Consider the following 27,912-nt stretch of genomic DNA (forward strand, 5'->3'; position numbering starts at 1 on the left):
GCTAAGGGGTCACTTCAAGTCTAATGTTGATACAGTTGTTCCTATCTTCTGCCATAGATTTCCCCTTTACTGGCCATGGTGCATGCTAACTTTTTTATATACTAATTACTAGCACTAGCAGACAGAAGATCTTATCTCAGAATAAGGTCAATTAAAAAGAGATCTTTTCTACAGTGACACACACATGCAAAAGAGTCCTGTTTGGAATTTGAGCCTATCTGCATTTTTCTCTCATGGAAAGATCCTATTTCAGTTGATGCATGCTCATATGATGTCAGTACAGGAATTCTTCTGCATCTCACAATTAGTATACTAATAGTCGTATTTTTTTAGTTCAACCACTGGTGAATAATGTCGGGAATGAGGTGACTGGTGGTAAGGAGTTTTGTTGTTTCTAAAAGGTCTTCCAGATCTAGGACATTCATTCTGAGAAGAGTGCCACTGACGGGGGCATGTGTGCTGAACCAGCGTGGAGAGGTAGTGAGAAAATCACATGCTTGATAGGATTTTCAGAATAAGAGAGCACCCCTACTGGTGCTGTTGTAGCATGTCTGTTGTCCTGGATGAAGTGATTACCTATTGATATATTCCTGCCCTGATGTACAGAATACAAAACTTTGCACAATGATGTCAGGTTAGAAAAGATACAGAAGAAAATATAAGGCATTGTAAGGCCATCATAAGGCACTTGACTGAGCTGATGTTCTGCTTCCACGTATCTGCAAATAATTAAGTACGCTGCAAGGTCCTGTGGTGGTGGTGGTGGTGAGTGATATCTCCCTACAACAGATTACTACCTTAATTAGAAGGCTATCTGTATTCCCTAGAAATTCAGAAGATCATACCAAGAATAAGACCGTATTTATGTCTTTCCTCATGAAAAGCATGTGTCTTGATTTAATGAGATATTGTATCTAACATCTCATCTACATAAAAAGCCAATGAGGACAAGGCAGATTTAAAATTAATGTTTGTATGCAGGGGTTGCTGCTTTCATGGATCTTGAGGAAAACTTACAAATAAGCTCTGTGTCCTCCAACCAGCAGAATTCTTTTCCCTGCCCTCAAAGTTTATATAACCTAAACTGAAAACAAACAAGAAGTGGTCTGTCATGGCAACAAGTTAATTCAGGGAAAATTAGTACAGTGAACTGGAGAGAACTTAAAAGTAGAATGTGACACTGCTACAGTGACTGATGAATCCAGTCTTGTCTTATCTGCAAGTTACCGGGCATACCCCTTGTAATGTGTCTGTGGATGTTAACTACTCAAAAAAACTGTTTTCAAATGCAAGTATTTTTTTCTGATTTTTATAAGATGGAGAGTAGTTGTAGAATAACTAAGTAAACACTAGTAAATGGTTGCAAAAGGTAACCTTAGAATACAAGAGTATCATGTTGATCAAGTAGGAGCAAATGTTGATTGATTGCTGTCCAGTTAAATGTGTTTTTTTTCAGATGTATCTATTTTACTTGCAGTTGAGAATCGAGTTCGTCCATTAGTACTTGTTGTTAAGAAGTGGGCAAGTTTTCATGAACTAAATGATGCCAGTCGTGGTACTTTAAGCAGCTATACACTTGTGTTGATGGTTTTGCACTATTTACAGAGTAAGTACTTTTTTTACATGTTGAAACTGTCCCTTTTAAGTTCAGATTTGTGTAGTTTTACTCTCAATAAAATTAAACACCAGCAGGAGTCATCTTCCACACAGAAAAATCTGAAAATAAAGTGGGTTTACTCTGTTTCCTTAGCGCCTTAGTGCTGCGTTTCTCTTTAACTAGTGGACCTCTTCTCTGGAGGCAGAGTTACCAGCTTTAAAAAGGTGTAAAAAAAAAAAAAATTAAAAAAAATAAAATCAATGTACCTGCAGGACACAGCGTAACTATAAAATAAACTCAAGCACAAGTTAACAAAAATCTGCCTTTTCACAAAGGGAATAACCTAAACATAACAATTTGGGGGGGGGGGGTGGGGGGGGCAGGTTGGTTTGGTTTTGTTTGGGTTTTTTGTTTTGGTTTTAAACTTGGGAACTGCCAAGAAAATTCAGAGGGGCAAGAAGTGCTGTGGGGTCATTTTCTGCAAAGGACTGAACATGAGGCATGTGTATATGCAAGAATGTACTACCATGTGGTTAGTCTTTTCCACTGATTACCATTTCCTGTAAGGTGGCAGATGTTTAAGACCATTAGAAGTTGGAATATTGGACTGACAGTGGCAGTAGCTTTTCTTGTGACTTCGGTATATTGAAACATTGAACCTCTATGGAGCTAGAGAGTTTTACCTGAGAAACTAAGGATCCCTGTTGAGAATTCAAGAAACCCATGCAGTCCAGAAATGGGTTTGAGAAATAGATTGAAATGAGCTTATCTCCCGTTTCTTTCTTTCTTTAGAGGAAGTCCATGTTTGAGATTTTTGTAGTTTGCAACTCTTGCTTAAGATTTAAGGAATCATTTAAGAAATCATTTAGCTCAATATGAGTTTCTTCGTTGGTTATTGGGAGCCAAGTGTCTTCAGAAAGGAACACGAGGAACCCCTGAAGTGTACGTGTTGTGGAGTAACATCTCTGTAGAAGTATTTTCTTAGTTCCTGTCAATTCATGTATAGACTGTGTATTTTGCTGCTTGTATTCATTCTACATCTTTAATTTTTCTGTAATGTGCTGATTATTCTTGTTTATGTTAGTTTAATGACAACTGGGTTTTAACATTTTATGATCATATCTGTGGACAAATTGCATAGGCTCTCATTTTAGACTCTTCTTCTTTGTCAGTCTGTGTAGGTTTTAATTTTTTTTAAAATCGGGTAGAAACAATGTTTAGCTCCTCTGACGGCTTGTTTGACCTGGAATGTAGATACTTGCTGTCGCATGGATAGCCAACTATTTATTAGTTTCAAGATGACACTACAGGGACTCTGTACTAGGGTGGAAAGCTTTTTATGATAGTTGACTCAAGCTGGTGGCTTGCTTTCAGCTGAACAGTATGTGTAGTAGAGGACCTAGGAGGGCGTTTTGTGTGTTTGGGATCCAGCTGGCTGGGTTACTTGAATTCTTTGATGCCCATACTGTGTGCTTGTTGTTAATGTACCAATCGTGAGGACAGTAGGACATAGGGTAGTCTATCCAGTGACTGTGGTTTTTTTCCTCTACATCTACTGTGGTGGCATTCCACAGATTTCTTTGTTTCTGTGGAAAGAGAAAAAAAGACAGCCAAGTCTGTCACAGGTCTGAAACCATACTGCAGGTGACAGAGTACTTCAATGTGGATCCTTAATACACACCAGGAAAAAAAACCATAACGGTTAAACAGACGTTGATTTGGAGGAGATGAAATGACAACTTAAAAATGCCAAAGTGATTATTAGATACAAGATTGAAAATGCTGGGAGCTACTGGATGTGAAGATTGCTATGCAAAGGTGAAGCACAAGCAGGAGAGGAGAAAATGTATCTTTACATGGTCCAGAAATTAGTGACCATCTTACCAGTGACTTGATAAGCACTTGATAGTGTTACACTTTTAATGGAAAAAGGCCTTTTCACTTGGAAATTTATTCTTGAAATCATTTTCATTGTATTACAGTTACTCCAGAGACTTGTATTGGGTGCTATGTGCAGTCATGGATAGCCAATTACTGAGCTGTGCATGAAAGTAATGCACAAAAGGGAAGAGAGTAGGACTTAAAATGAAGCATAAATGCATAGGCTTGCCAGAATGTTAACAACCCTGCAAGCATGAGGGCATTTGCTGTAGTCATTTGTGGCAGCTGCCACAGCTGTCTAGGGAAGGGGTAAAAAAGTTCAAATAATCCTTTTCATGCAGAACTGATCAGTTAGCTGCCTAGGAAGGATCAGCAGTCTACAAACCAAAGAGGAGCATTTTACCTTGCTTCATCAGCATTTTCTGCTAAAAAAGGCTGAACTGTGGCTCTGGACAAAGGTCTTGCACGAGCTGTTTGGATTCTGATGTTTTCTTTGTGCAGATTTTAACTTTTTTTTTCCCATTTCTGCTACATGCATGTGATGCTACTGAAAGAAGCTTGTGTCATAGTCATAGAATTTCTAATACAGCTTTTGTTGGTGTTAGAGGAAGGGGAAAAAAAACCACAAAAGCTTTCTTTTGCAGTAGATAGCGTTTCTGTCTTCACTAGGCAAATTTATTTCCTTCACTACTTAATCCATTTCCATATTCTTAGATTCATGTGGATGTCTTTGCACCTAAGGTTAGGGTGGCTTGAGTTTATTTTGTAGATACATCAGTGTCTTGTACACGAACTTTCCTCCAGGTAAGAGGTCCATCTATCTTGTACTGTAAGAAAAGGAAAACTCATGTGGCAAATGCTAGTGGTAAGTGGTAACTTTTCCCCTTAACTCCATCCTCTTAGTATAGCATACAGACGCAGATAAAATATCTTGATTGCTTGTATTGCTCAGACTTCGTTGCCTTTTACTTTAGTGTGGCAGAGAACTGGAAATTATCCAAGATGCTACAGAAATAAGATGTTCTTGCATATTTCCAAACACCCACAAACAAAAGAAGAATATTGTTAAAGCAGCTATGATCATATTCTTAGCAGGCCTGCTAGTTGATGTAGTATACTCTTTGAAGATATCCCAGTTCTGAGAATTCTGCTGTTCTTATTATTAGTCCCTAAGGAAAAACAATTCTGTAACATCTTTTCCCCTGTGACACCTTGTCTGAAGGGTGAATTCAGTCCCAAGTCAAAGTCCTGTGTGCTGAATTTAGTTATCATTCTCCCTAGTGAATGATGTAGACCAATAGTTTAAAAAAATATGCTGAAGACCTGATGTTAAAGGTGTGCTCTATGTTATGTTAAAGAAGTGGAGTGCTCTAACAGTTACATAGCTGCTTTAAGGCTTGAGTGGGATGTGAATACTTTGGGATTTCTTTCTGTCTATCTGTAGGACCACCTAACCTTGGAGATAACTTTTTCCCCCCCTTATTTTTATTATGCAATGGATGCTCTCCCCATCCATGACTTTCATAAAAGTTACAATTGTTTAGTTCATTTTGTGTTTGTTAGTTTTCGTTAATGTCTACATGATCTTGATAATCTCTTTGCCATTTAGTAGACCAGCTAACAGCATTAGGCTGTATTTATGTATTTTATGGAGATTTTTCTAGCAATGCCTACTAAGTGTGTTGGGCATTTTATCTTTAGGTTACTTTTGGAGACTCAGTATGTAATACTTTGCAGCTGAAGAGTATGTACTTTTGCAGTATCTGGAGACTTCCTCTGCTGTGATAGAATCATATCGTACTAGATGTAGGAAGAAAAGAGTGAAGCTCTGACTTTTTCATTAGGGAATCTTAGATGAGTTTCTTATAGCAATGAATTAACATGAATTTTAAAAGTGAAGTTGTACCCAGCTGCTGTAGAATTTTTCATGTCTTCTACAAATAGTAGTATCTTAGTAACAGCTTCCCTTAGCTGAATTAACTCCTTATACTACTATATACAAAATATAGTAATAGAAGTATTTGTGAATTACTTTTATTTTACAAAATGCATGAAAGTGAAGTTCTTGATAGATGGTTTTAAGGTGGAATATCAGTCCAACCCTTTGGTGTAGCTGATATGATAATTGTTTCCCGTGAATTACATGAATCACAGCAACTTTGAACTTTTTTTTTTATAGCCCTACCTGAACCCATCCTTCCATCCCTCCAAAAAAATTACCCAGTAAGTGTTTCTTACAAATTTACTACATCATATATGTGTATTAAGCTGCTTATCTAAAATGTATGAGTTCTTAAATATCTCTAATGCATTAAGTTAAACACAGTCTGTAAGCCTGGTCATTGATACACTAAACATAAGTGTTAAAAATGTTATTTGCTGCTTTTGATCATTTCTTTAGTCGAAACAGTCTGTTACAAAATTTCACACACAGTTGGAAATGAGTGCCGATTAGAGCTGCTGACCTAATTCTCTTTATGCTGGCCTGAAAATATCCCTGTGTCATCTGTAACTTTCTGATTCTTGTTTCTTAATATGTTAAGTAGTGTTTTTTCCATCCACCTGTGGTGTTCTAGAATTCCATACCTTCCCACACCTTCTGAGTTGCCTGATATTTCTGGGTGCAGAGAGTGAATGATGTTTACTAAGGAGACTTTTGAGAGACCTCACAGAATTGGGCTTCAGTCCAACAAGAAAACACCTTTTTGGGCCTTTGTTGTTATGTACAGATCATACACTATTGACTTCCAGAGAATTCTGAGAATTGGTGTGCTATGATCCTCTGCAGAATTAGGACTGTAATTAGTGAGACTTAATCTAAGGAAGATTACCTAGAAATAACAGCTACACTCCTAAATATTTGGGGACAAAAAAGCTATTGCTTAATAGTTCTATGCTATCACTTATTTACAGAAATACTTCCAATTCTTTTCTTTCTTCCTTACCCTTCCTTTCACGTGTCACTTCCTTAAATTTTTCTTTATTCATAGTTGCTGTAGTTCAGTGTCCCTGTCTATGTATGGGTTTTTTACCGTTGCTGATAATTGTGCTGAGTTAGTATTAGAAAGCCATTCTTTCTTTTGCATGTATTTTCTATAATGCCGAAATGGGAATATTTGATGACACTGTACATCAGGGAGAAAATACTGTGATGTCAGCCATTTTGGGTAATTAGGATAACTGAGATGCAGAAGAAAGCTTTTAGCTATAGTACACTGCAGTTTTATTTCTATTTTGTAAACCTGCTTAGGCATACCTCTGCTAAATTTTTATGGTCTTTATTTTTTTCCTCTGATATATTTTTTTACTGTACTGTATACCTTCTAATTTCTTCACTGTTAGCGCTCAAAAGCATTTAAAGCTGTTTTTCATTTCTTGTACACTTAGCTTTATCCGATGGGTTTTTTGAATTGCAAAATTTACTAATTATGTTTGCTTAAAGTTCATATACTATAGTGTTTTAATTTTTGTGTAGCATGTAATTTAAAGAAAACAACTGTAAGAACTGGTAACTTCTGACTCCTTTGTAATAATGCAAACATTTATATATGTAGTGTTTGAACTGTGTAAAGGCTTTCAGAGCACTGCAGATATTAATGGCTTAAACGATTAAAGCAAAAGTATACAATACCATAAGCTGAAAAATCTAATGGATTTGTATTAAATGCAGGGTTTTATCTTGTGTCATGTGAAACTGGCAAATCGCTTGCAGGTTCCTGTGTTTCTAGAATGCTGCTGTAAGAACAGCATTTTTTACCCTGTTTCAACATAGATTTTTTTGTTGTTGTTCTTGTTAGTTATCTTGCCTTTGGAGGATGGACTAAATATTCTAGGCGTGCTAATGAAATAAAAAGAGCATTTTAGACGTGCTTACTATAAAACCAAATCAAAACTATGGGTTAAGATAAAAAAAATTATGCTAGAAGTTGGCAAATATATTTTTGGTCTACTGTCTCCATTAGTAATATAATTAAGTACTTAATAATTGTGAAATTACAGCTTCTGAATACTGATACTGCAAAGAAATTTAAAATGAAAATGAGAAAAAACACCAAAACAATTCTGGTCTTGTAGTTTGCAATAGTAATTACAAAGCATGGGCAAATGTAAGTATCCAAGGGAACCATATATTTCTCTTGTGGTTTTCATGCTGGTCAAAGCTGTGTCTCCATCCCAATACTACACATAAATACTGCTGCTCCCCTTCTGAAACAAACCACCCTACCTACAGTTTTTCAAAATCAGATCTGCAGCTCTTTCTGCAGCTTGAAAATACTTCTGGACTTGAAGGAAACCACCTGTTTTAAATTGTAGGTGCCATGTAAGAGAGATGTGCTTACTTTGACCAAGAAACAAAAGGCAGATTCTGTGACTCAGTATATCCCTTACTGCAGATGTGAAGGGTGAGAAGTCCTGGAAAGCCACCAGATCTGCCCACCTGTGCATTCTGTTGTCATGGGGGAGTCTCCAGCTGGCACCGAGCTGTTGTGTTTTGCATCCCCTAGTTCAGAGGGAGTATTGGACCATATCAGATGCGGGGTTGGATTGTGGGGCTTCCTGCCACCCCAGCCAGATGGGGTAGATGAGAGTAGCCCACATAATGTGCTGATTGGTTCTGATGTCTGTTTAGAACTTGCCTCCAAGTGAGGACTCTTACAGATGAGCTCTGGAGAACCTGTGGTGGCTTAGGCCATTATGGCTTCTGGTTGTTTTGCCTGTGTGTTTGCCAGAGGTGAACATTGCTGCAACTGAGAGTCAAAGGAATGTGTGCCTGAGTCTCCAGTGTTCCAGAGCAGCCTGGCATATTAGCTTAAATCCAGATGGAGGTGTACCTCCACTAGTGCTCTGGGTTGTGAACTTCATGGACTCTAGCATGAGCGATTTTTTTCGGCTGCCTCAGCTTCATGAGCAGTCATATCTTGCCAAAGGTGGGGCAGAAGATGGGATGGTGCTTACTGTAGCTCCTTCATGCACAGGAGTCAATCCCTGGATGGACATATTTGCTTCACTCAGAGTTGCACTTTTAAAAAGTATAAACATGAGTTAAATGTTCGTTTGTAAGACTGGGCAAGGGTATTTTATATGTGTGTGAATATAGATACCTATCAAAAATGGCAAGACACTGTGCTGATGTTACCACTATAAACCGTTTTGAAGGGAGAATGTTGTAGAGAATTGTACATCAAGATATTCAAATGTAAAGATTTTTTTGACGTATGCTTGTGTTCCTTTCCAGTGTGTAAGGAGGAATGAGAATGTGTAAGCATTATGTAACTTGAACATATGAAGCATGTTATTGAATGCTAATGTTTTCTAGAGAAATAAGCCAGCCAAGGTAAAGATTAGAGATCTAGCAAAACAGAAAAAAGACTTTGGGGTCCCTTTTTCTGGGGTATTTTGAAATAATGGATAGTTTATTTACATTTGTTGCTCAATCAGATCCTGAATTTCTTTTCCGTTTCTTAGATGGCATGAGGCAAAGATACAGCAAGCAAATTGGGGACTAGTTTTAAAACAAGCTGAAGTTTTTGCCTTCTAGGGAAGGCCTACTTGAAACTAAGCTAGTTTGAAGGATGCTTTGTAATTCTGTTATATTACCGACCTCTCTTATGTGCTGAATCTGTAAGCTGTACCTTGTTCTGTTTATCTAGTTATTCCTCGAGTCCCTCTGGCAGGAAGAAAAGTACTGTTATCCCTGTTTTACAATAGGTGGATGGAGGCAGGTTGAGGCTAATGGATTTTCACGGGCTGTCTGTGGCAAAGCAGAAAAATGAGCGTAGGTATCCTATGGCCGGTCTGATGTCTTGTTCACTGGACACTGAGTGATTACTTTAAGAAATGACCTTAAACAAAAGACATTGTTGGTTATTGATAATATTGAATATTGGTATATTTTGTCAGACACTTTCATTAGATCATCCCCATACCCAATTTTAAGTAATAATTGATTTGGTTGTACATGTAAAACCTTCTAATCTGGTAATAGCAATTTCTTCCATAACAAATTTTCTGTATTTGAGAAAGATGAAACCCTTTTTTTTTTAATTCTACATGTGGTGATCAGCAACTCAGTGTTTAAAAAAATAAGTTGACTGACAGTATCAGAAACGTGATTAACAGTCTGCTTTAGTTAGTGTAAAAAAAATTCTTCTAAAAAAGTAGTTTCAGTCATGCTTTCTATTTTGTAATACTTCGCTGTCTTTTTAAGAGTCATTTTCATAGTGGTATAACCCCTAAAGCGAGTGGAGTTGGGAGTTATACGTGTCTCTTAAACTAGGTGGTTGGGTTTTTTAATGATTAGCTGCTGTAGACTGTAACTTGCATTTTTACTAGAGCACTCATAGAATAATATGTGGGGTTTTTCTCGTCTTTTGCCATAAGTTTTACTACAACTGTATTTGATAAATACTACTTTCGCTACTAGTATAACTGTTGATTTATTTTTTGTTATTCAAATGATGTATGAACACTAATTAATTGTGATCAATATACAAAATGTAAATAAAATGTACTTAAGATCAAGATTGATAAGAAAAATCAACATCCTCTCTAAGCTTGTAATAGTGCTAAAGATAATAGTTTACTTATTATTCTGAAAAATAATATCCCAAAGTCTAACTTTTTAGCTGCTCAGGATGCCAACCTCGCTGTAGTGGCAGATTTTTCTTTCAGTTGAGTTCAGGCATTTGAACATTAAAATCAACAGAAAAATTTTGTTCTCCTTTTCAAAAATGTCTGCTGCTTTCAAACATGTACTTAATAGCCTTAGTGGGCATCTGTTGTGGTAATTTCATTGTGCCTTTGTTTTGTATTGTTTGGAGGTCAGCAGCCCTTGTTCCTTTCCCACCCCCACCCCACCCTGTGTCTGTTTCCTCATGAGCTGTTGTACTGCTAATACTAAATTCATTTGTTGTGACACTTCTACAACTTTGTGGGCATGGGCAAGGAGTGACTTTCACTCTAGTACCTGTCTGATTAACTTCAGGATTAAAACCGTATATACTGTATAACACAGGAAAAGCTGTTCCCCTTTCAGATCTTTATGTGATGCATATTTGCTTTTTATGTCTGTCTATTTCCATGTTTTTGGTGTGTTCTGTTGGATTTTAAGCTGTTAAATTCTGAGCTCTGCTAACTATGATAGTATTTTATATGCAAAGGTATATCATGTGAGAACAAGACTTGAAATTTTTCATAGCTGAAAGAATGGCCTTTTTCCCCAGAAGGTGTTGCGCAAGGTTCTGGGAAGTTTTGCTAGAATTGGCAAAAGAGGACGGGCATCCCAAACTTTTCAGTCCTACTGGTTTGATCGCTAACCATGCTTTTTCAAAGGAAGCACTGCTGGCTGTGAACATGGAAATAGTATTACAGTGTATAATGCTTCTGTAGTACTATAAAGGTTGAGTGATGCTTGATAGGACTCTTTAAAATAACAAAGGAGTGGGGTGGAAGGGGAGATACAGTAATGACTGAATAGGTCCTTAAATTTACATAGATGTATTTCTTTGAGAGTAAAGCTTGGTCTTGTGTATCTTGGGTTCATATTGCTTAAAATAAACAACATTACTGTAAAATGTAGTATCCTGGTATTACCAGGTTTTAAAAGTTGTTTCTCTAGCAAGAGAAGATATGTTCTTCTCCATGTACCCCAGTCTCTCAGAAGAACCTAAAGGACACAATGGACACCCAAACAGTATAGCAGATCTAAAACCACGTTAATTTAGTCTTGTGTAGATTCCTTTTTAAGCTGGCAATAGTAACTTCTCTTAATAGCAAACCTGACTTTTTCTCCCCCTCACTGAAGAAAAGCATACTTCAGCTTAAATGCTGCATTCTGTATTCAGTCTTTTTGTATAACTTTTTTTTTATTCTTTCAGATAGGTTGGCTAGAGGAGGTGCTGCTGCAGTCTTTGAACTCATGATGTGGGAGGATGCAGGTTCATTTTAGAGCCAGTGGGTTGCATATGCAATTATAACTCTATGCTGTGGGAAAAATAAGTCAGGCCTTCCTTTTGGACAGTTTCTGTACCACAGTTATGGGAACTTGGTGATAAGTCCATGAGCTTCACCTACCTTATCTCAGTTCAGCTGCAGCCAGCTCAGTGCAGGCTACATTACTCAGCTTCTCTTCTTGTGGTTTCACTAGCATGTAAACAGAAGTCCAGATTCTCCCATGTTAAAATTCTTTAGCAAACAGAAGGCAAGGGATGGTCTTGGACGCTCCTGTGCAAGATCATTCTACCTAAGTTCAGGGGGAGCAACTAGAATTAGACAGAGGAGCACAAGAGAAATAGAGTCTTTTGCTTGTAAGTTGTCCTTGAACTTATAATAAGCAAATGATAGGCAACTTTTTTTATTGTGAAAAGTACATGCACCTAGATTAAGGGTCTGTGTGTATATATACATACGCTCTGATTTTATTTTGACAGGAATCTTTTGATCCTACTATGCAGTTGCATCTTGTTCATCAAGCTCCATGTACCATTCCTCCTTACCTCTCAAAAAACGGATCAAGCCTTGGGGATTTGCTAATAGGCTTCTTCAAGTATTATGCCACAGAATTTGAGTAAGTAATAAGCTCATCTTAGTGTTTCAGAGTATGCAAAACTTTGATTCCTTCTATTCAACATATCAACACTTTATAACACTTGAAGAGAAAGAATAGCATTAATGCAGGAGTGGTAACTGACAGAAAGGAAATGGATGAAAAGACTAAAGGACAACAGGAATGCTCATAAAGAGTGTCTGACATCTTTTGCTTAGCCAAGCGTCCTATCCTGTAAAATAGCTGCTGGAAGTTAGAGCTGTGTTCTTTAAAAAAAAATAGCTGGGTTTTGTCATATTACACTATTCTGTAACTGCTTAGCCATGAGTGAGAACGATCTGTTCTTCTTAGTTGTACTGTAAGGTATTGACTGTGATGTGAATTATTTGGACCTTAATAGGGGCACTTGCCTTCACCATCACCCCGAGTCAATGGAGGTAACTGACCAGGTGGCTCCTTACTTTGACTATAATATACACCAATATAGTCCACATCTAGTGAAGAATTCTCCCATATATAGTTGGTTCAGTTACCTTGTCAGTTTCCTAGAATCTGAGTTTAATTCTGGCTTCTGGATTGCTTGTAGAAGGGAAGGAGAAGCTAAAGTTGTGAGGACATCTGAGAAAACTGTAGATGATGAACATTTTGCCAAATTGTCACTCAAGAATTTCTTAGGAAAAGTGCTTGTCCATATGAAATACAAATGGTTGTATTTCAGAAAGCTTAAAGATCTTCTAAAGGACTTGTTTCTGAGGCAGTTGATTCATATGTGTTGCTGTCCTGTGTGTGTATGTCATATCCATTTCCTGGAAGGAGAACAAAATGTATAACTGCTGGATATTCATTATAATTTTTGAAGTGTTCATATTTTACTTCAGTGTAAGAAGTGAACAATCACGAAATCCATAAAAGAAAACATTGCTGGTATGTGCACCATATGTGGAATATGTAAGCTAAATCCATATGGCCTGTGGCAATTCATGAACTAATTGTCCTTTGTGCATGCTTAAGCCTAATTCTGAGATATTTTCACATAAAGGATTTTCCTTCAATGATCTCTGCAGATAAGGGAATGTTCTCTTGTCCTAAAAGTTACTTCTGAGTATCTGTCCTTTCAGCTGGCAAGGTGCTGTTTGCTAAACAGGTGAATTAGAAGATGGTGCTGGAGGATATCCTCAGGTTCCGAATTTGTGGGACACTAGATACATACTTTAGTACTTGTCTGTATAACAAGCTGTTAATCTTCTCATATATGAAAGTAAATACCTTCTCCGCCAAGGAAAAAATTTCAGGTTTGCCTGTGCGAATTAGCAGTGAAGATCTCATCCAAATGTAGGAAAAATACCTAATTTGACTTTTCTGGTTTGGGTGCTTGTCAACATGGTCAAGAGCAGATTTCTACATAAGTCAGTAGCTGGTCCAGGAAGACTTTTTTGTTTGCTCTTAGACATGCAGGATATACTATGGAGTATGAAGACTGAAAACGCTGTATTATCAATACTTGATGGTAATCCCTGCATATTATTTTTCATGACGATCATAAATGAGGAAAAAATGTTACCTAAATTTAATCACAGAGGTACAGGGAAGCTTCTGGTTAAAACAAAGCTTGAAATAGTGGACAGTGAAGGTAATCATAGAATCGTTTAGGAAATGATTAAGGAAAGACCTTTGATCATCAAGTCCAACCGTCAACCCAACACCATCATGCCCACTAAACCATGTCCTGAGGTGCCACATCTACACGTTTTTTGAACACCTCCAGGGATGGTGACTCCACCACTTCCCTGGGCAGCCTGTTCCAATGCCTGACAACCCTTTCAGTAAAGAAATTTTTTCTGATAGCCAATCTAAACCTTCCCTGCCACAACTTGAGGCCATTTCCTCTTGTCCTGTCTCCAGCCACCTGACGGAAGAGACCAACACCCACCTCACTACAGCCTTCTTTCAGGCAGTTGTAGACAGTGATAAGGTCTCCCCTCAGCCTCCTTTTCTCCAGACTAAACAGCCCCAGTTCCCACAGCTGCTCCCCATAAGACTTGTGCTCCAGGCCCCTCACCAGCTTGGTTGCCCCTCTCTGGACACACTCCAGCACCTCAATGTCTTCCCTGTAGTGAGGGGCCCAAAACTGAACACAGTACTCGAGGTGCGGCCTCACCAGTGCCCAGTACAGTGGGACGATCACTTCCTTGCTCCTGCTGGCCACACTATTTCTGATACAGGCCAGGATGCCATTGGCCTTCTTGGCCACCTGGGCACACTGTTGGCTCATGTTCAGCCGGCTGTTGACCAGCACCCGCAAGTCTTTTTCTGCCGGGCAGCTTTCCAGCCATTCTTCCCCAAGCCTGTAGTGCTGCATGGGGTTGTTGTGACCCAAGTGCAGGACCTGGCACTTGGCCTTGTTGAACCTCATACAATTGGCCTCAGCCCATCGACCCAGCCTGTCCAGATCCCTCTGTAGAGCCCTCCTACCCTTGAGCAGATCAACCCGCCCTCCCAGCTTGGTGTCATCTGCAAACTTACTGAGGGTGCACTTGATCCCTTTGTCCAGATCACTGATAAAGATATTAAAGAGAACTGGCCCCAGAACTGAGCCCTGGGGAACACCACTTGTGACCCGCTGCCAACTGGATTTCACACCATTCATCACAACCCTTTGGGCTCATCCAGCCAGCCAGTTTTTCACACAGCGAAGAGTACACTTGTCTAAGCCATGAGCCACCAGCCTCTTAAGGAGTATGCCATGAGAGACAGTTCAAAGGCCTTGCTGAAGTCCAGGTAGACAACATCCACAGCCTTCCCCTCATCCACTAGGCAGGTCACCTGGTCATAGAAGGAGATCATGTTGGTCAAGCAGGACCAGCCTTTCATGAATTCATCCTGGCTGGGCCTGATCCCCTGGTTGTCCTGCACATGCTGTGTGAGCACACTCAAGACGAACTGTTCCATAATCTTTGCCGGTACCAAGGTCAGGCTGACAGGCCTGTAGTTCCCTGGATCCTCCCTCCGACCCTTCTTGTAAATGGGCATCACATTGGCAAGCCCCCAGTCATCTGGGACCTGCCCTGTTGACCAGGACTGCTGATAAATGATGGAGGGTCGCTTGGCAAGCTCCTCTGCCAGCTCCCTCGGTACTCTTGGATGGATCCCATCTGGTCCCATACACTTGTGAGTGTCCAGGTGACGTAGCAGGTCATTAACTGCTTCCCCCTGGATTATGGGGGGCATATTTGGCTCTCTGTCACTGTCTTCCAGCTCAGGGGACTGAGTACCCTGAGTCTAACTGGTATCGCTATTAAAGACTGAGGCAAAGATAGTTGCTGATGTCAAGGGAAGAAAAGATTTTTAAAAAACAACTAACCTACCAAAAAAAAAATCTGGCTTGTTTTTCCAGTGTTAAATGCCTGTTAAGGAAACATTTGACTGTTGATAATCTGTTTAAAGAAGCTGGTGGGGGGGGGAGGTGTGTGTGAACACCACCAAAAAAACCCAAGCCTGAAACCACCAAAAAGTAGCTATTAGAGTCCATGAAAACGTTACACAGCTGAGAAGTTGTATCAGGAAATGACATGCCTAATGCAGCAACCTATGTTATTTTTAACTCTTTCTGCTACAGAAATAAAACTTAGATTTACTGTTTACTTGACCATCTCTGTATCCCTGTCAAATGTAAATCCTCTTTGAAGGGAGTAGGGTGTGTGTCTCGAGGATACTAAAATTCAGTATAGTTTCATAAAACCTCGTAACTGGCTGGAGAAGAGAAACCCAATTAATGCCCATGTGGAGGAAAAGGTGGGAAGAACATGGTGTTTAAACATTTGTGTGTGTGATAGCCAGCCACTGAAAACAGGTACAGTGTCACACTATCCACAGCACTTGTTATCTTTGCTTTGAGGTTGCTGATGGAAACAATGTTATAGGTGGGAATGACACTAAGAATTAAATACACACAACACAAAGACACTGTTAGTTCTGCCTTTCATGGAAGATCTAGTATTTTATTCCTGAATGTGCTGAATATTTTCATTGCTGTAATCAGTACTTTTTTTTTCAGTGTTTGCTTTCCCGGTAAAACATTTACTAGTGTTTTTATGCACAGAAATTTTGAGGTTATATTTCAGATACTGTGACTATTAAGTTAGGTTACATTTAAATGACCTGTACTGTGCCTGTGAAATTTCACTATTGAGCTGTAATGTGTTTGAAAAGATTACTAAGGAGAATACTACAATTTTCATAAAAGCGACTTTTGTAGATTCCTATCTATGGTATAGGACACAACACTACCAGGTTTGATACACCCGATCTGTTTTGCTGAAAGAACAGCATGCAGTCAAGAATGATCAGATCATGTGCGAAGAGCATAATTTTGGACACAATGAGTTGTTGATGCCACCTGCCTGGAATGCTTAACTGATCAACTATTTTGCATGTATTGGTCAGGAAGATGAAGGGAAGATGGAGATACGTTGTGTTAAACTTCTCCCTTGGTCTAGCAAAGGCCACTAGGTATTTCAGTTAAAAATCTATGTTGTATTTTATTTGTAGTGAGTAATATTTAAGGGTAGGGTGGGTCCAAAGAGTAGAGCACAAAGGAGGAAACAGGAGCCTTGCATGCTGTGTAGCTGTGAATAAGCTCATCTCCTTGTACTGTATTTTTTTCCCTTATGCTTTTAATCTGCTTTGTTTATTTAGACTATAAGATTGCTGATTACCATGTATTTATACAGTGCCCATTCCACAGTGCTAGTCTGGGATTTTCAGTGTCTCCATAAGAAGTAATTTTTATCCCCATTCATAACTTAACCAGAAATGTGATTTGGAAATTGCTGCATATATTGGATTTACACAGGACATATGGCAAAGCTTGATTTGCTGACATGCCATAAGAGTTTAAGCCTGTATAATGTTTCTCATGATACAGCTGGCTAAAAGTATAGTTAGAATTCCATTTTAACATTAAGTATTTCAAACTATCAAAGGTCTGCTGATCACTCAGTGAATGTGACCAAGTAAAAATGTATGGAGGTGTTCTCAAAAGAAAGTATTTGGAAACTGGTCCATGTTTACCAGGCCCTCTGAAGAGAGTGTCTGATTTCATTTCTGCAGCTGTGAGTGAAGGCAGCAGGTTTTCACTTGGCTGTCTCTTTGCAAAGTGAGACCTTGAAGCAAGGCCTTGCCCCCCTGAAGTTACTGCTAGGGAGCCTAGAGATTGTCCTTCGGGACTGTACTACTTATATTTATCACTCCAAGCTATGTAGCAGTTGTTTAAGATAATTCACTGATTAAGTTGTATTTGGTGGACATGATAAAAGATTGGGTACATATTGTGACAAAATACAGTTGCTTACGGCTCTCTTCAGGGTAGAATTCTTCAGGTAATAAAGGGATGATTTTTTTGTTAGTATATTGAATTAAATATGCTTGCAATTTGTACCCATCTTAGTGTGTTTATGCAAGTGGCTTTTGCTTATAAGAACGCTCTGGAAAAGATAAGCTTTTTAATGCATCTGTAGTATATTCATACACACACCTGGAAATGCCTGCTCTTTCAGATTCTTGCCTTCTCTATGAGGAGCATGTACCTAATGTGGGCAGTGACACCAGAAATAACTGATAATTGAAATAGCTGTTTAAATGGTTATTACTAACTTAAGGACTGAAAGTGTGTATGTGGAGAATATTTCCTTTGTCTTGGCAAAAATGAAGTTATTGTGTGCAAGCCAAAATGGTTAAAATTGATACACAAATCATCTGCTATTGGTAATTCATTTCTAATTCAGGCTGATTTTGGTACCAAAGTGGGGTTAGTGAAGATTTAATGAGACTATTAGATAAAATAGTTGTTTTCAAGTTTAAATAAAAAGCTGTTTAAATAGCTAGAAATACCACTTTTTTGTTGCTTTTTGCTAAACCAGTGTATTATAAACACATTTATTTTTTTGCTGAGGAATCAAGCCAAGTATAACCTAGAGAAAAAGAAGTCAAGAGAAGAATTACATGTTTGAAGTGGAACAATACTGCCTAGTTTAACAAAACACAGATCAAATACTTTGCTGCGTGACTGTTATTTTTTTCCCCACTGGCCTGGCGCTTTCTGATTTTTAAATAAGCTTTTAGAAAAAGCAGAAGAGTTGAACTGTCAGCTTCTGCTCTTGACCAATGTTCTGGAGCTGCAGTTTAAGCTTCTTTGATGCTCTAGTCACATGCTTTTTCTCTTTTGTCTTTTTTTGTGGGGTTTGGGGGTGGTGGTGAGAAATTTATCTTAATTTCTTGTTAAGCTTGTGTTGATGGCAGTTTATTAAGAAGGCATGATACAAAAGTATTTGGTACTTCACAATATCTCTAATACTTGCAAAAGTAGTCTGCTATGGGAATTAAGGAGAGGGAGAGTGATGGGTTAGAATGAAAGCTTTAGTTTGCATTGAATGCTAGAAATTATCAGGACCTGTGCTAATTTTCTGAAGAATATATCAAGAGAAATCTAAATATACACAGCAGTGGGTGTGTAAGTAACCTATGCTTCATATGCTGTGTCCTGCACCTTTTTGAAATGGCCCCTATTCATATTCTTAAATAGAAGAATAATGTACTTGTTCTAATGGTTATTCAAACAACTGGCTTTCATGAGTGGTTTTAATCATGAGTTGTACCCAAGATAATTTGTAGAATTACAGGCATGGATTTCTAGGTGGTATAAACTGTCCTATCACCACTGACTTAATGGAATTATGACAGCTGATCTGTGGCCTAGGGAGCACAGAGTTCTTCCAGATTTAACTGATGAATTATAGACTATTTTTTTTACAGTTGATATTTACAGATTTACTGCAGGTGGTTGATGCACCCAGCCAAGCTCCTCTCTCTTTGCATTATATCAAAAGATTGATTCAGTCAGGAGATCATGTCAGGAGTATGTAACACCAGTACAGCTAGCAGCACACTACCTAGCTATTTCTACGGCCCATTTAGTCAAGGTGTATGGTGACACACTGGGGGTCCAAGTGTTTTGCTGATATCATAGTTCCCTTGTTTACTTAAGAGCACCTGAAAACTGGCTGGGTAGATACAAACATAAAACTTCAAGTGGTTACTTTGGCTTCCGTCATGTTTGGCACATTGTTGTGCCAAGCATCATAAGGATCATAAAGATGCTTGGCACATCACAAAGATTACCCTGTAAACTGCCTGCTGTTCCTATTCAGTGTCATCATTTCCTATGGTTTTGTTGTAAAAATGTGTGCAGAAAGTGGTAGAATATCTTCAAACGCATATTTGAGTTGTTGTGCTGTTTTTGCACTTATAGGAGATCTAAAATTCAGCATACATGGAGTGTTAGTGCTTTCTAATAATAGGTTTCTTCCACCAGAAATGCAGGCCTATAAGCAAGCTATCTTTATATATCTTTATACTGTTTAATATTTTTAATGGAATGCAGTATGTGACTTCATCTGCACTTACACTCCTTATGTTCCTTTTCTCCCCACAGAAAACTCTGAAGGATAGATTTGAGACTATAATTTCTTTTGAACTTAGAAATAAATGTAGGTGTCCATATTCAAGTTGACATTGTTTTTTGAAAAAAATTTGTCATGAATATATGTTACTGATAGATGTGATGTTTTTGCAGATGTTTTTGTAAATAAACTTCTGTTTGTGGACAACTCTCTTGTTTCCTACCCATCATTCCTTACTCTTATATAGTGAATTATGAAGATTAGACTGTTACACTAAATTATTCGTTATTATAAAGTACTGTGTTATCCAGGCTTATGACATAGCAATCTGACAATCTTTTACTCTAAACTGACATTATTAATTTAGAATCAAGAGTTAAAAGTTCTGCACATTGTTTTCTTTTTCCCTAGTTGGAGCCATCAGATGATTTCCATTCGTGAGGCCAAAGCTATTCCAAGACCTGATGGTACTGAATGGAGAAACAAATTTATTTGTGTAGAAGGTAAAATTTAAAGCTGCATTACTATTTTTAACTGTTAAGAGACTAAATAACATAAATCTGTCAATTAGACTTCACCTTGGTAGTGTTTTAATAGTTCACATGTGTAATAAATTTATGTAGAAAATTAAATTTAACCAATGTAAATAGTTCTGGAAACAGTCCCACCAAAAACATTTGAGAAGGAAGCTTTAAGTTCTATAGTGTTTAAAAATAGCTCTCCTGACCTTTTCTTCAAGAGCACTCATTGCCCTGTTACTGTTGGAACAGAGATTAGGACTTTGACAAGGAATGGCCTTTATGACCAGTAGTGTGTGTTTTCCTGCTCTGTAAAAATAGTCGTCAGTTTTGCCAAGACTGAGCTTTTGAAAAAACACAGCAGGCACATATTGAGATTACTCTCTTAAGAATATTCTTTGTTCTAGAAATGCTCTAATGTCCCAAGTCCCAGCAATGACTAGATCATGCATATGTTCATCCCCTTGTGGCTACTATTTTTGGTTGGCTTGTGAATGTACAGTTTCTGCAGAGACTGTATGAAGGCCTCCAGAACCAGAGGGTAAACCCAGGCTAACTTCTGGAGTTGCAGTTCTGAGCCTTCTTGGTGCAGGCTGAACTGGACAGTAGTGCTATACAGGGAACCTGCTTCATGTGCTCTTGATGCTTTTCGGCTGCTGTGGGGGACCTACATGGAGAAGATGAACAGTTAGCATGTGTAGGAGATGCAGCTTGGATGAGGGAAAGAGAAGAAATAGACAAAGAGAAGTATTGAGATGTTAGGAGAATGAAAAGAGAAGCAGGGAAGGGACTGAGAGGTGCTGTGTAACTGCAAACAGTTAACACAGAGAGATGAGAAAGGGGAGTGAGAACCAGAATGCAGTAGGTGAAGGTGAATTGGTTGGGCAAGGCACTGTGGATAAGGAACCAAAGTGGGATGGGGGCAGAATTAGAAGTATGTGGTTTAGGACACTGGGGTGAAGAGGGAAGGTTTGAAATGAGAGAGGTGGCCTGGGCCCAGGCCATAAATAAATGGTGGCTATTAGGATCAGGATATCCAGGGTTGAAGTTTTAGGATAAAAGAGGAATAGAACTTGGATGGGAGCTCAAATGGTATGGAAAGAGTTGTCAGACTGGGAAAATTTTGCTGGGGGAGGAGGGGAATAAGGCAGAAGTCCTGTGGCTGGACAGACATTCCTCAACATTGTTGGGGATGGGAGCACACCCATCTGTGTATGCATGTGATTTCTTTCCTGCATGTGTGCTGCTCTGTGCAGAGAATAATTACCTCCTGGTGAAGTGAGTTATTTTGTTGCCCAGAGCATACCAGCTTGACTATAATCATATGGATTGCAATGTGAAGCCACATGATGGGATTCCTGTTCATTTGACTTTTGCGGGGGGGAAATCAACTACCAGTCATAGGGGGAAAAGTACACTGAAAGATGACTGCATGCTCGACTCTACAGTCTCAGAGTTGAGAAATGTGAGAATTAAGAGTATCTGCACAGCTGAAATGATTCTGGATAGTGTCTGCAGACATTGCCAAGGCTCTGGTCTGAATGTGGGAGGTGGGAATGCTGGGCAGCTGTGTCTGCTGCTGTCACATGATGCTGATCTGCTGTGTTGCTGGGGTGCTGTGTGTTTCAAGCTCTCAGTTTTTTTATGATGTTACAAAGTGGTTGAATAATTAGGTTTTCTTTCTGTCAGGTTGGAAAATAGAGTTGCAGCATACAGAATAGGCACTTCAGAACTTGTATTAAATGGACATGATTACATACAACTTTTTCCTTACTAGTGCATTTTGCATTTGAACTATTAAAAAAGCAAAATTATATGTAGGTGGCACATCTGATCCCATTACAATGTACTTCAAGCCTTTATTAAGAGTGGGTTTTAGCCTCACAGACCAAGTTTTTACCTCTAAAATGGAAGGGAAAAATTAAATTTCTTACTTCAACTCAAAGTAGGCTTCATGTTTATAACAGCTGTTAAGCTGGACCAGTTTAGCAAAGTATGTAGATAAACTAAAGTGTTCTTTGAGCTTTTAAAAGGTAGCTAAACATGTCAACATATTGTGGTTTCCAAGTCTTTGTCAGATTTTCCAGTTAGCAGACTAAAATTTCAGTAATTGGTATTAGTGCATATGTTGTTAAATATTTTAAATATATTTGATAGATTACACAAGTCTCTGCCTGTAAGTTGCCATATTCTGCATGTAGCACTGTATTTAGGCTCACTCACTCAAAGAAAATATTGTGTTCTGTTTTAATTTTTATTGGCCTTAAGACTGATTCTCATTTGTGTTTCTGTTGTTAGAGAAACAAATATATTAGAGGTGCTCTTTTCAGACAGTCAGGCTGTTACCCTTACAAGGATACAGAGAACACTAGGTTTAGCTGATGTTTGTGAACATTCCTTGGCAGAATCTCTAAACTGCTAGTGACTATTCTGGTTTCAGTTTAAATCTTGTCTATATCAGATAATATCATACACTCTCCTATTGAAATAGACACAGTTTGGAAAAGCTAGAAACGTGGCAATTTTGTGAGACAATTGAATTGATAGTCATTTAGGGAAACTGGATCAGAAGCTGTCTAAGCTGCAGCTGATTCATGCTTGTACTTTTAAATCTCTCAGATCCACATGTTATTTTTAGAATTATTTTTAATTCCTCAGGGCTTGGTTTGCAGCAGTTCTGAAGTTTCATGATTTCTTGTATTTTCATTTGGAAAGACGATACCCTTTAGCCTTTCCCTCAAGCATCCATGTTGAAGTTGTATTTTTTTTTTTCTTTTAATGTTCTCATCTTTTTGTGTGTGAACAAAATAACTTATGATGGACTGTCTGGATGGTTAGAAAATGTAGTGGTGTAAATAGTACCTGATTGCAAAATTATTCTTGCTGCACTCCAGGGAATGAGTTTGTCTTTTGTCAGTCAGTAAACATGCAGGAAGAATAAAAGGAAGATGTGAGTCAGCTTTTGTGACTAGAGTACCTTTTTTCTCGCTGACAGTTTCAGAAGATTGCACAGCTTTGCTCTTGTTGCTTTAAAAAAATACATATCTCTTGATTCAACAAAGTACATGAAGGTCCTTAGCATTAAAGAAACAGTTAATGTCACATTTAAGACATGCAAAAGAAATGCTGTATTGCTTCACATTGTAAGGGACATGGAATTCTTGGTGGCAGTAGGTCACTGTGTCAAATTATGTGACTGACTTTAGAGGATTATGTACCTTTTTTATCTGATAGTTTTTTGTTCCAATCTAAATGTATGATAAGTTCTAAAGTAAAATACATTTGGCTGTAAAGTCCACTGAAAACTTCATAGGTAGTTTGAAGAGAAACCTTTTAGAAACCTGCCAAATACAACATTGATGCATGAAACAATTTCTTTATGAATTTAAATAGCTTGCAGAAATAAAAACCCAGTGCCATGGAGCATGTTCGACATTTGAAGCCCCACTCTCCATAATGGCATAAGCCCTTCTGATGTCTAGTACTTTATTTTACTGTATGTCCCTATTTGAATAAAAGCAATTCATAACCAACTTAACAAAAAAGCTACCTGATCTAGCAAAAACGTCTGTGGTCTGTGGCCCTTTCATACATTCTGCCAGTGTGAATATACCATGTTACTTAAGCAGTTAAGGAAAAAAAAGACTTTAAAATCTGTTTTGTAGTACATCATAATGCATAGTCTCTGCATCGTGATTTTTTAGTATCTACCTCTTTAATGTTGGCAACCCTATCAGTAGCAAGGAATACTTTTTTAATCCCTCAATATTTATTTTTTTTAAAAAAAGGTTCCAAAGTATTAATTATGTTAGCAAAAAAAAAAACCCAGGGAAGACATCACATGAATTTGTAGTCTGTTAGACAGTAGAAGGCCAAAATTAACTTATGAGTAGATATTGTTTAATAGGTATGAACTGATAAAGTATATTTTTACAGCAGTTGATGCATCTTCTATAAACAGTGATAGTAAATACTTTACAGTACTCCTTGTATTTCACTGAGAAGCTGTTCAATGAATCTAAAGTGAACAGCTCCAAGAGGCACATGTGTAGTAAGTTTCAAAACATTTTTATATGCAAAATCATGTTCTGATATCACAGACTATTAAGCAGTAACAATTACTGATGCATAAATTCAGCACAATCATAGTGTGCTTCAACAGATATAATAACCTGACTTTATTATGGATTACGTACCATTACAGCATTCAGGGTTTGGGGCTTTTTTTTTTTTTTTGATGAATGTTACATAGAAATAAAGATTGAGAAGCAAAGTGGAATCAGCCACTCAAAACACTCTTGGGAAGCAATGATATATTGACCCTTCTGGGTTTTGTCTGATTACTTGCTCAGTGAAGACAGCCTAGCTCTAGGGGTTTTTTAACACTTTTTAATGTTTGTGTTTGATCTTGCAGAGCCCTTTGATAGGACAAACACTGCTAGAGCTGTACATGAGAAACACAAGTTTGATATTATCAGAGGTGAAATTCTGAAGGTAAAAAGTGCATCTCATTTAATTTTTCCCATCACTTTGGCTTTCAAGATAGTCATACAAATGCTAGTCATTGACCTGCCTATTTCTGATGTTTGTTTTATGAATATTTTTATGCTTTGTACTATAGGAATAATAGAAATGTGTTGTCAAAAAATTTTATGGAAAATTTTATTAATGTCTGCCACTAAGCATCAGGCTTATGTTGAAATGGGTACTTGAAATAGTAAACCCTTTGTCTTTAGATTTTCTTGTGTGTGTAAAATTCAAATGATGGTTAATAGCTTTAGAATTACAACTTTATATTCATTATTTCTTCCTACCTGAATTTGACTGGTCATAAACAATGTTTTATACTTCTTAGTATCCCTTTTTTATAAATATCACCACCAATGGTTATCTGTTGGTTTCTGACAACTGAATTAAATTGATGCATACTTCAGGGAGACCACACTCATGATTTTAGAACATAAGTAGCTCAAACTGGAGCTTTCACTGTTCCAGTCAGTGGAGGAGGCAAGGACACTTTGAAGCAAGCAAAGATTTAGGCCTTGGTTAAATATCTTTCTTCTAAAACTCCTTGCTACCAATGCTCTTTTACATTTGTCTCCTATCACAGGCATTGCATTTGGAATCACAGCTTAAATTGTAGTTTTCTGAGATCTCTGACTATTCATAATGTAGTTATGCCTAGGAATTAGTGCACAGAACTCACTTCCAGCTTTAACCAGACAGACTCCCCTGTTACACTGTCCCTGGAGGCTCCTGTTTACTCCAGTTAATGAAGTCCTTAAATACCTTGAGGGCTTCTCCAGCAAAAAGGAAATCAGTACCAGAAACTTGTAATAGAACAAATGCTGTAAGGTGTTGCCTTAGTCAGAAAAGAATAATGTTTTTGCTTTGTAATTCTGTTCAGAAATGTAAGTTTCCTTCTACTTAACCATGTTAGCATACAAAATACTGAACTGTTAACATACTTTTACATAAAATACTTGATTTTGTGAATCTGATAAAGCAGTGGTTTACAGAGGAGCTTGGGCTCTGTCACTGTTCTGTGAAATCAGAGTGAAATTCTCTGAAAACAGTTTTCAGTTAAAAAATTTGCTTCAAACCTGTGTGGTGGTCAGAAAAATGCAAAAGCAGTTGTTTCATCCTAGCTGTCTGGAAGCCTATATTATATATCTTGCACTTTTTTTAAGAAGCCTAACAAATCTGTTTGTCTCACTGCCCATGAGACAGTATTCTTCCTGTGGTTTTTATTACACATTGTGGTTTACATGAATTCTGTGTAAAGACAGGAGGGTCTCTGCAGTTATTTGTAGGTTCATGACCTGACAGATGTGTCTTGGAATTCACACTAGAGTACAGAAGAAAATTGAAATAACCTATTTTAAAGACACAGTTAAGTTCTGGAAATGTCAGAGTATAACATCTTCTATTAGGAATTTTGACATGTGTGAATTTGAGACAATTATTTTGCAGTCAGAATATCAAATGTAATGCTTAAATAATGTTAACATCTCAGTCTCCACAAATACGCTCTCTTCAAAGCTAGTACCTTCCTCAGTAGTTCATTGCATTTTGTATAACTTTTGGATTTTTTTCTTCTCTTAACACCCAAACCCACCCCCCTCTCTTTCCAAGAAGGGTAAAAATACTGACCTTATTTTTGTGGATCTATGAGGCTTACTGTTTACAGTGGTATTTAAGTATTAATGGCAAAGATTATTTAGCCTTTTAAAACCTTGTATTTTTTCCCCAGTCTTGGCAGGTATTACGAGACAAGAAGGACCTGAATTGCATACTACCTTTAAGAATGACCATGCAGAAAAGATAAGCAGCTTCTTTCACTTTCTTCGTACTGGATCTTGCTGAAATAAAGAGTATCAAAATCAAGAGGCAGTTACCCCATGGTTTTTTATTACGTGTTTTTCTCTGTAAACTTTTGTTAAGGAAATGTTTATAAGAAAGATTGCGTATTTTATTATCAACATTTCTTAATACAGCTGTTCATTCAAAGATTTGTTTTCTGAAAATGTTTGCATTGTTGACTTCCAGAAGAAACTCAAACGGCAAACCACAAGAATAAATCCATTTGAAGGAAAGTGTGGGAATATACCAACTTGTTGGTTCCATAATCTGTGTAATCATTAATTCAGGCACACTTAACCATGAAATGAAGACATTCAGAGCTAAACAATATTCAAGCCTGACTATATCCTTAAGGCATTGTGCACAGTATCCACTTCTTGATGAACAGACAGCCCATGCTTTACATCTGCTTAATTGCAGTAAGCACTTTTGTTCAACTTTACAGTTTTATTTCTCTCTTACATGGAATAACAAGCAACAATTTAGGACAGTTAAGCTAGTTTATGGTTGGTAGTGTTCTGGATATCAAGAACTGTAATCTAAACTGGAATTTCCAAGTAACAGTTCTACTACAAAGAAGTTGGAATAAAAAAAGGACAAATCAATTACATAAATACTTCATAGTCACATAGAGTAGGCAAGATACTTTTCAGTGCTTCCTTTTACATATTTGAAGTAGTAGTGATAACCTGCTTTGGGGAAAACAAACAAAAAAAACGTACCAAAACACCCCACAACACTACCACTGCCACAATAAGGTGGGCTTTTGTTTTGATTCTGTGTAAATGTTTGTAAATTGGTCACCTAATGTAAATTGAATTTAAATAAGTAATCTTGAAAATTTAGCTTTTCCAAAAAAAATTGTGTACCCTCTTCTAGACCTATTGTAGCACACTTTGTGCCTCTCATATATTTGTTATTGAATACCAATAACATTGTTAAAATTGTACTTGCCATTGATGTCAAGTTCACATTTTCATTTTAAGTCTAATATTTTGTATGGTGCTTAGTGGAATAAAGTTTGTATATGGAAGATACAGCTTATTTTTCCACTTAATTTTGTACTGCATATTTAAAATATTTCCTGTAATTAAGTAGAAAATGAAATGCCCTGTAAACATAAGATGCCTGTTGCAAATCATAAACTTCTGTATGGCTATTCTGTGCTGTGTCTCTGTACAGGTAAAAGTTTCATCTATTGCTGTATCTAATGAGATTGTGAAAACCATTATAACTGCGTGAAATAACAAGCACTATCTCTTGCAAACTTCTGAGCTGTATTTCAAGTTTTACAATTCAGAAGTTCTAGAAACTGTAAATTATTTGCCTACTGTGAGGTTACTTACTCCACAATTCGTCATCTAGTCTATGTAAGATTTTGACTTGCTTCTTAAAGCAGCTTCTTTCTGCAATTTAAACAGTCTTTCAGTTTTAATCTGACTCTCAGAATCCACTAAAATGTTCTCTCTCCATGTGTGTGTTCCCCTTACCGCCCTTCATCTTCATAAGATGGTAGACTTTGTGAAACATTCACTTTGACTTGCTTTATGT

General features: G+C 37.7%; 1 protein-coding gene across 7 annotated transcripts in view; it reads left to right on the forward strand.

The window, feature by feature from the left end:
• TENT2 (terminal nucleotidyltransferase 2) overlaps positions 1–27,796 on the forward strand; it is a 45,751-nt gene extending 17,955 nt beyond the window's left edge. For 6 of the 7 annotated variants that reach the window (XM_049794431.1, XM_049794429.1, XM_049794430.1 and 3 more), the window contains 6 exons: positions 1,478–1,606; positions 5,658–5,701; positions 11,908–12,044; positions 19,892–19,983; positions 24,413–24,492; positions 26,252–27,796. In XM_049794431.1, coding sequence (XP_049650388.1) covers positions 1,478–1,606; positions 5,658–5,701; positions 11,908–12,044; positions 19,892–19,983; positions 24,413–24,492; positions 26,252–26,326 — 557 coding nt within the window. In that variant the 3' untranslated portion in view covers positions 26,327–27,796. Of the gene's footprint in view, positions 1–1,477; positions 1,607–5,657; positions 5,702–11,907; positions 12,045–19,512; positions 19,568–19,891; positions 19,984–24,412; positions 24,493–26,251 lie in introns of those variants that run through there. The other variant, XM_049794427.1, reaches the window with a different exon arrangement.
• The last annotated feature ends 116 nt before the right edge of the window (positions 27,797–27,912 follow it).

This window comes from Accipiter gentilis, chromosome Z (genome assembly GCF_929443795.1).
Source record: "Accipiter gentilis chromosome Z, bAccGen1.1, whole genome shotgun sequence".
In the NCBI taxonomy this organism is placed as follows: Eukaryota; Metazoa; Chordata; class Aves; order Accipitriformes; family Accipitridae; genus Astur; species Astur gentilis.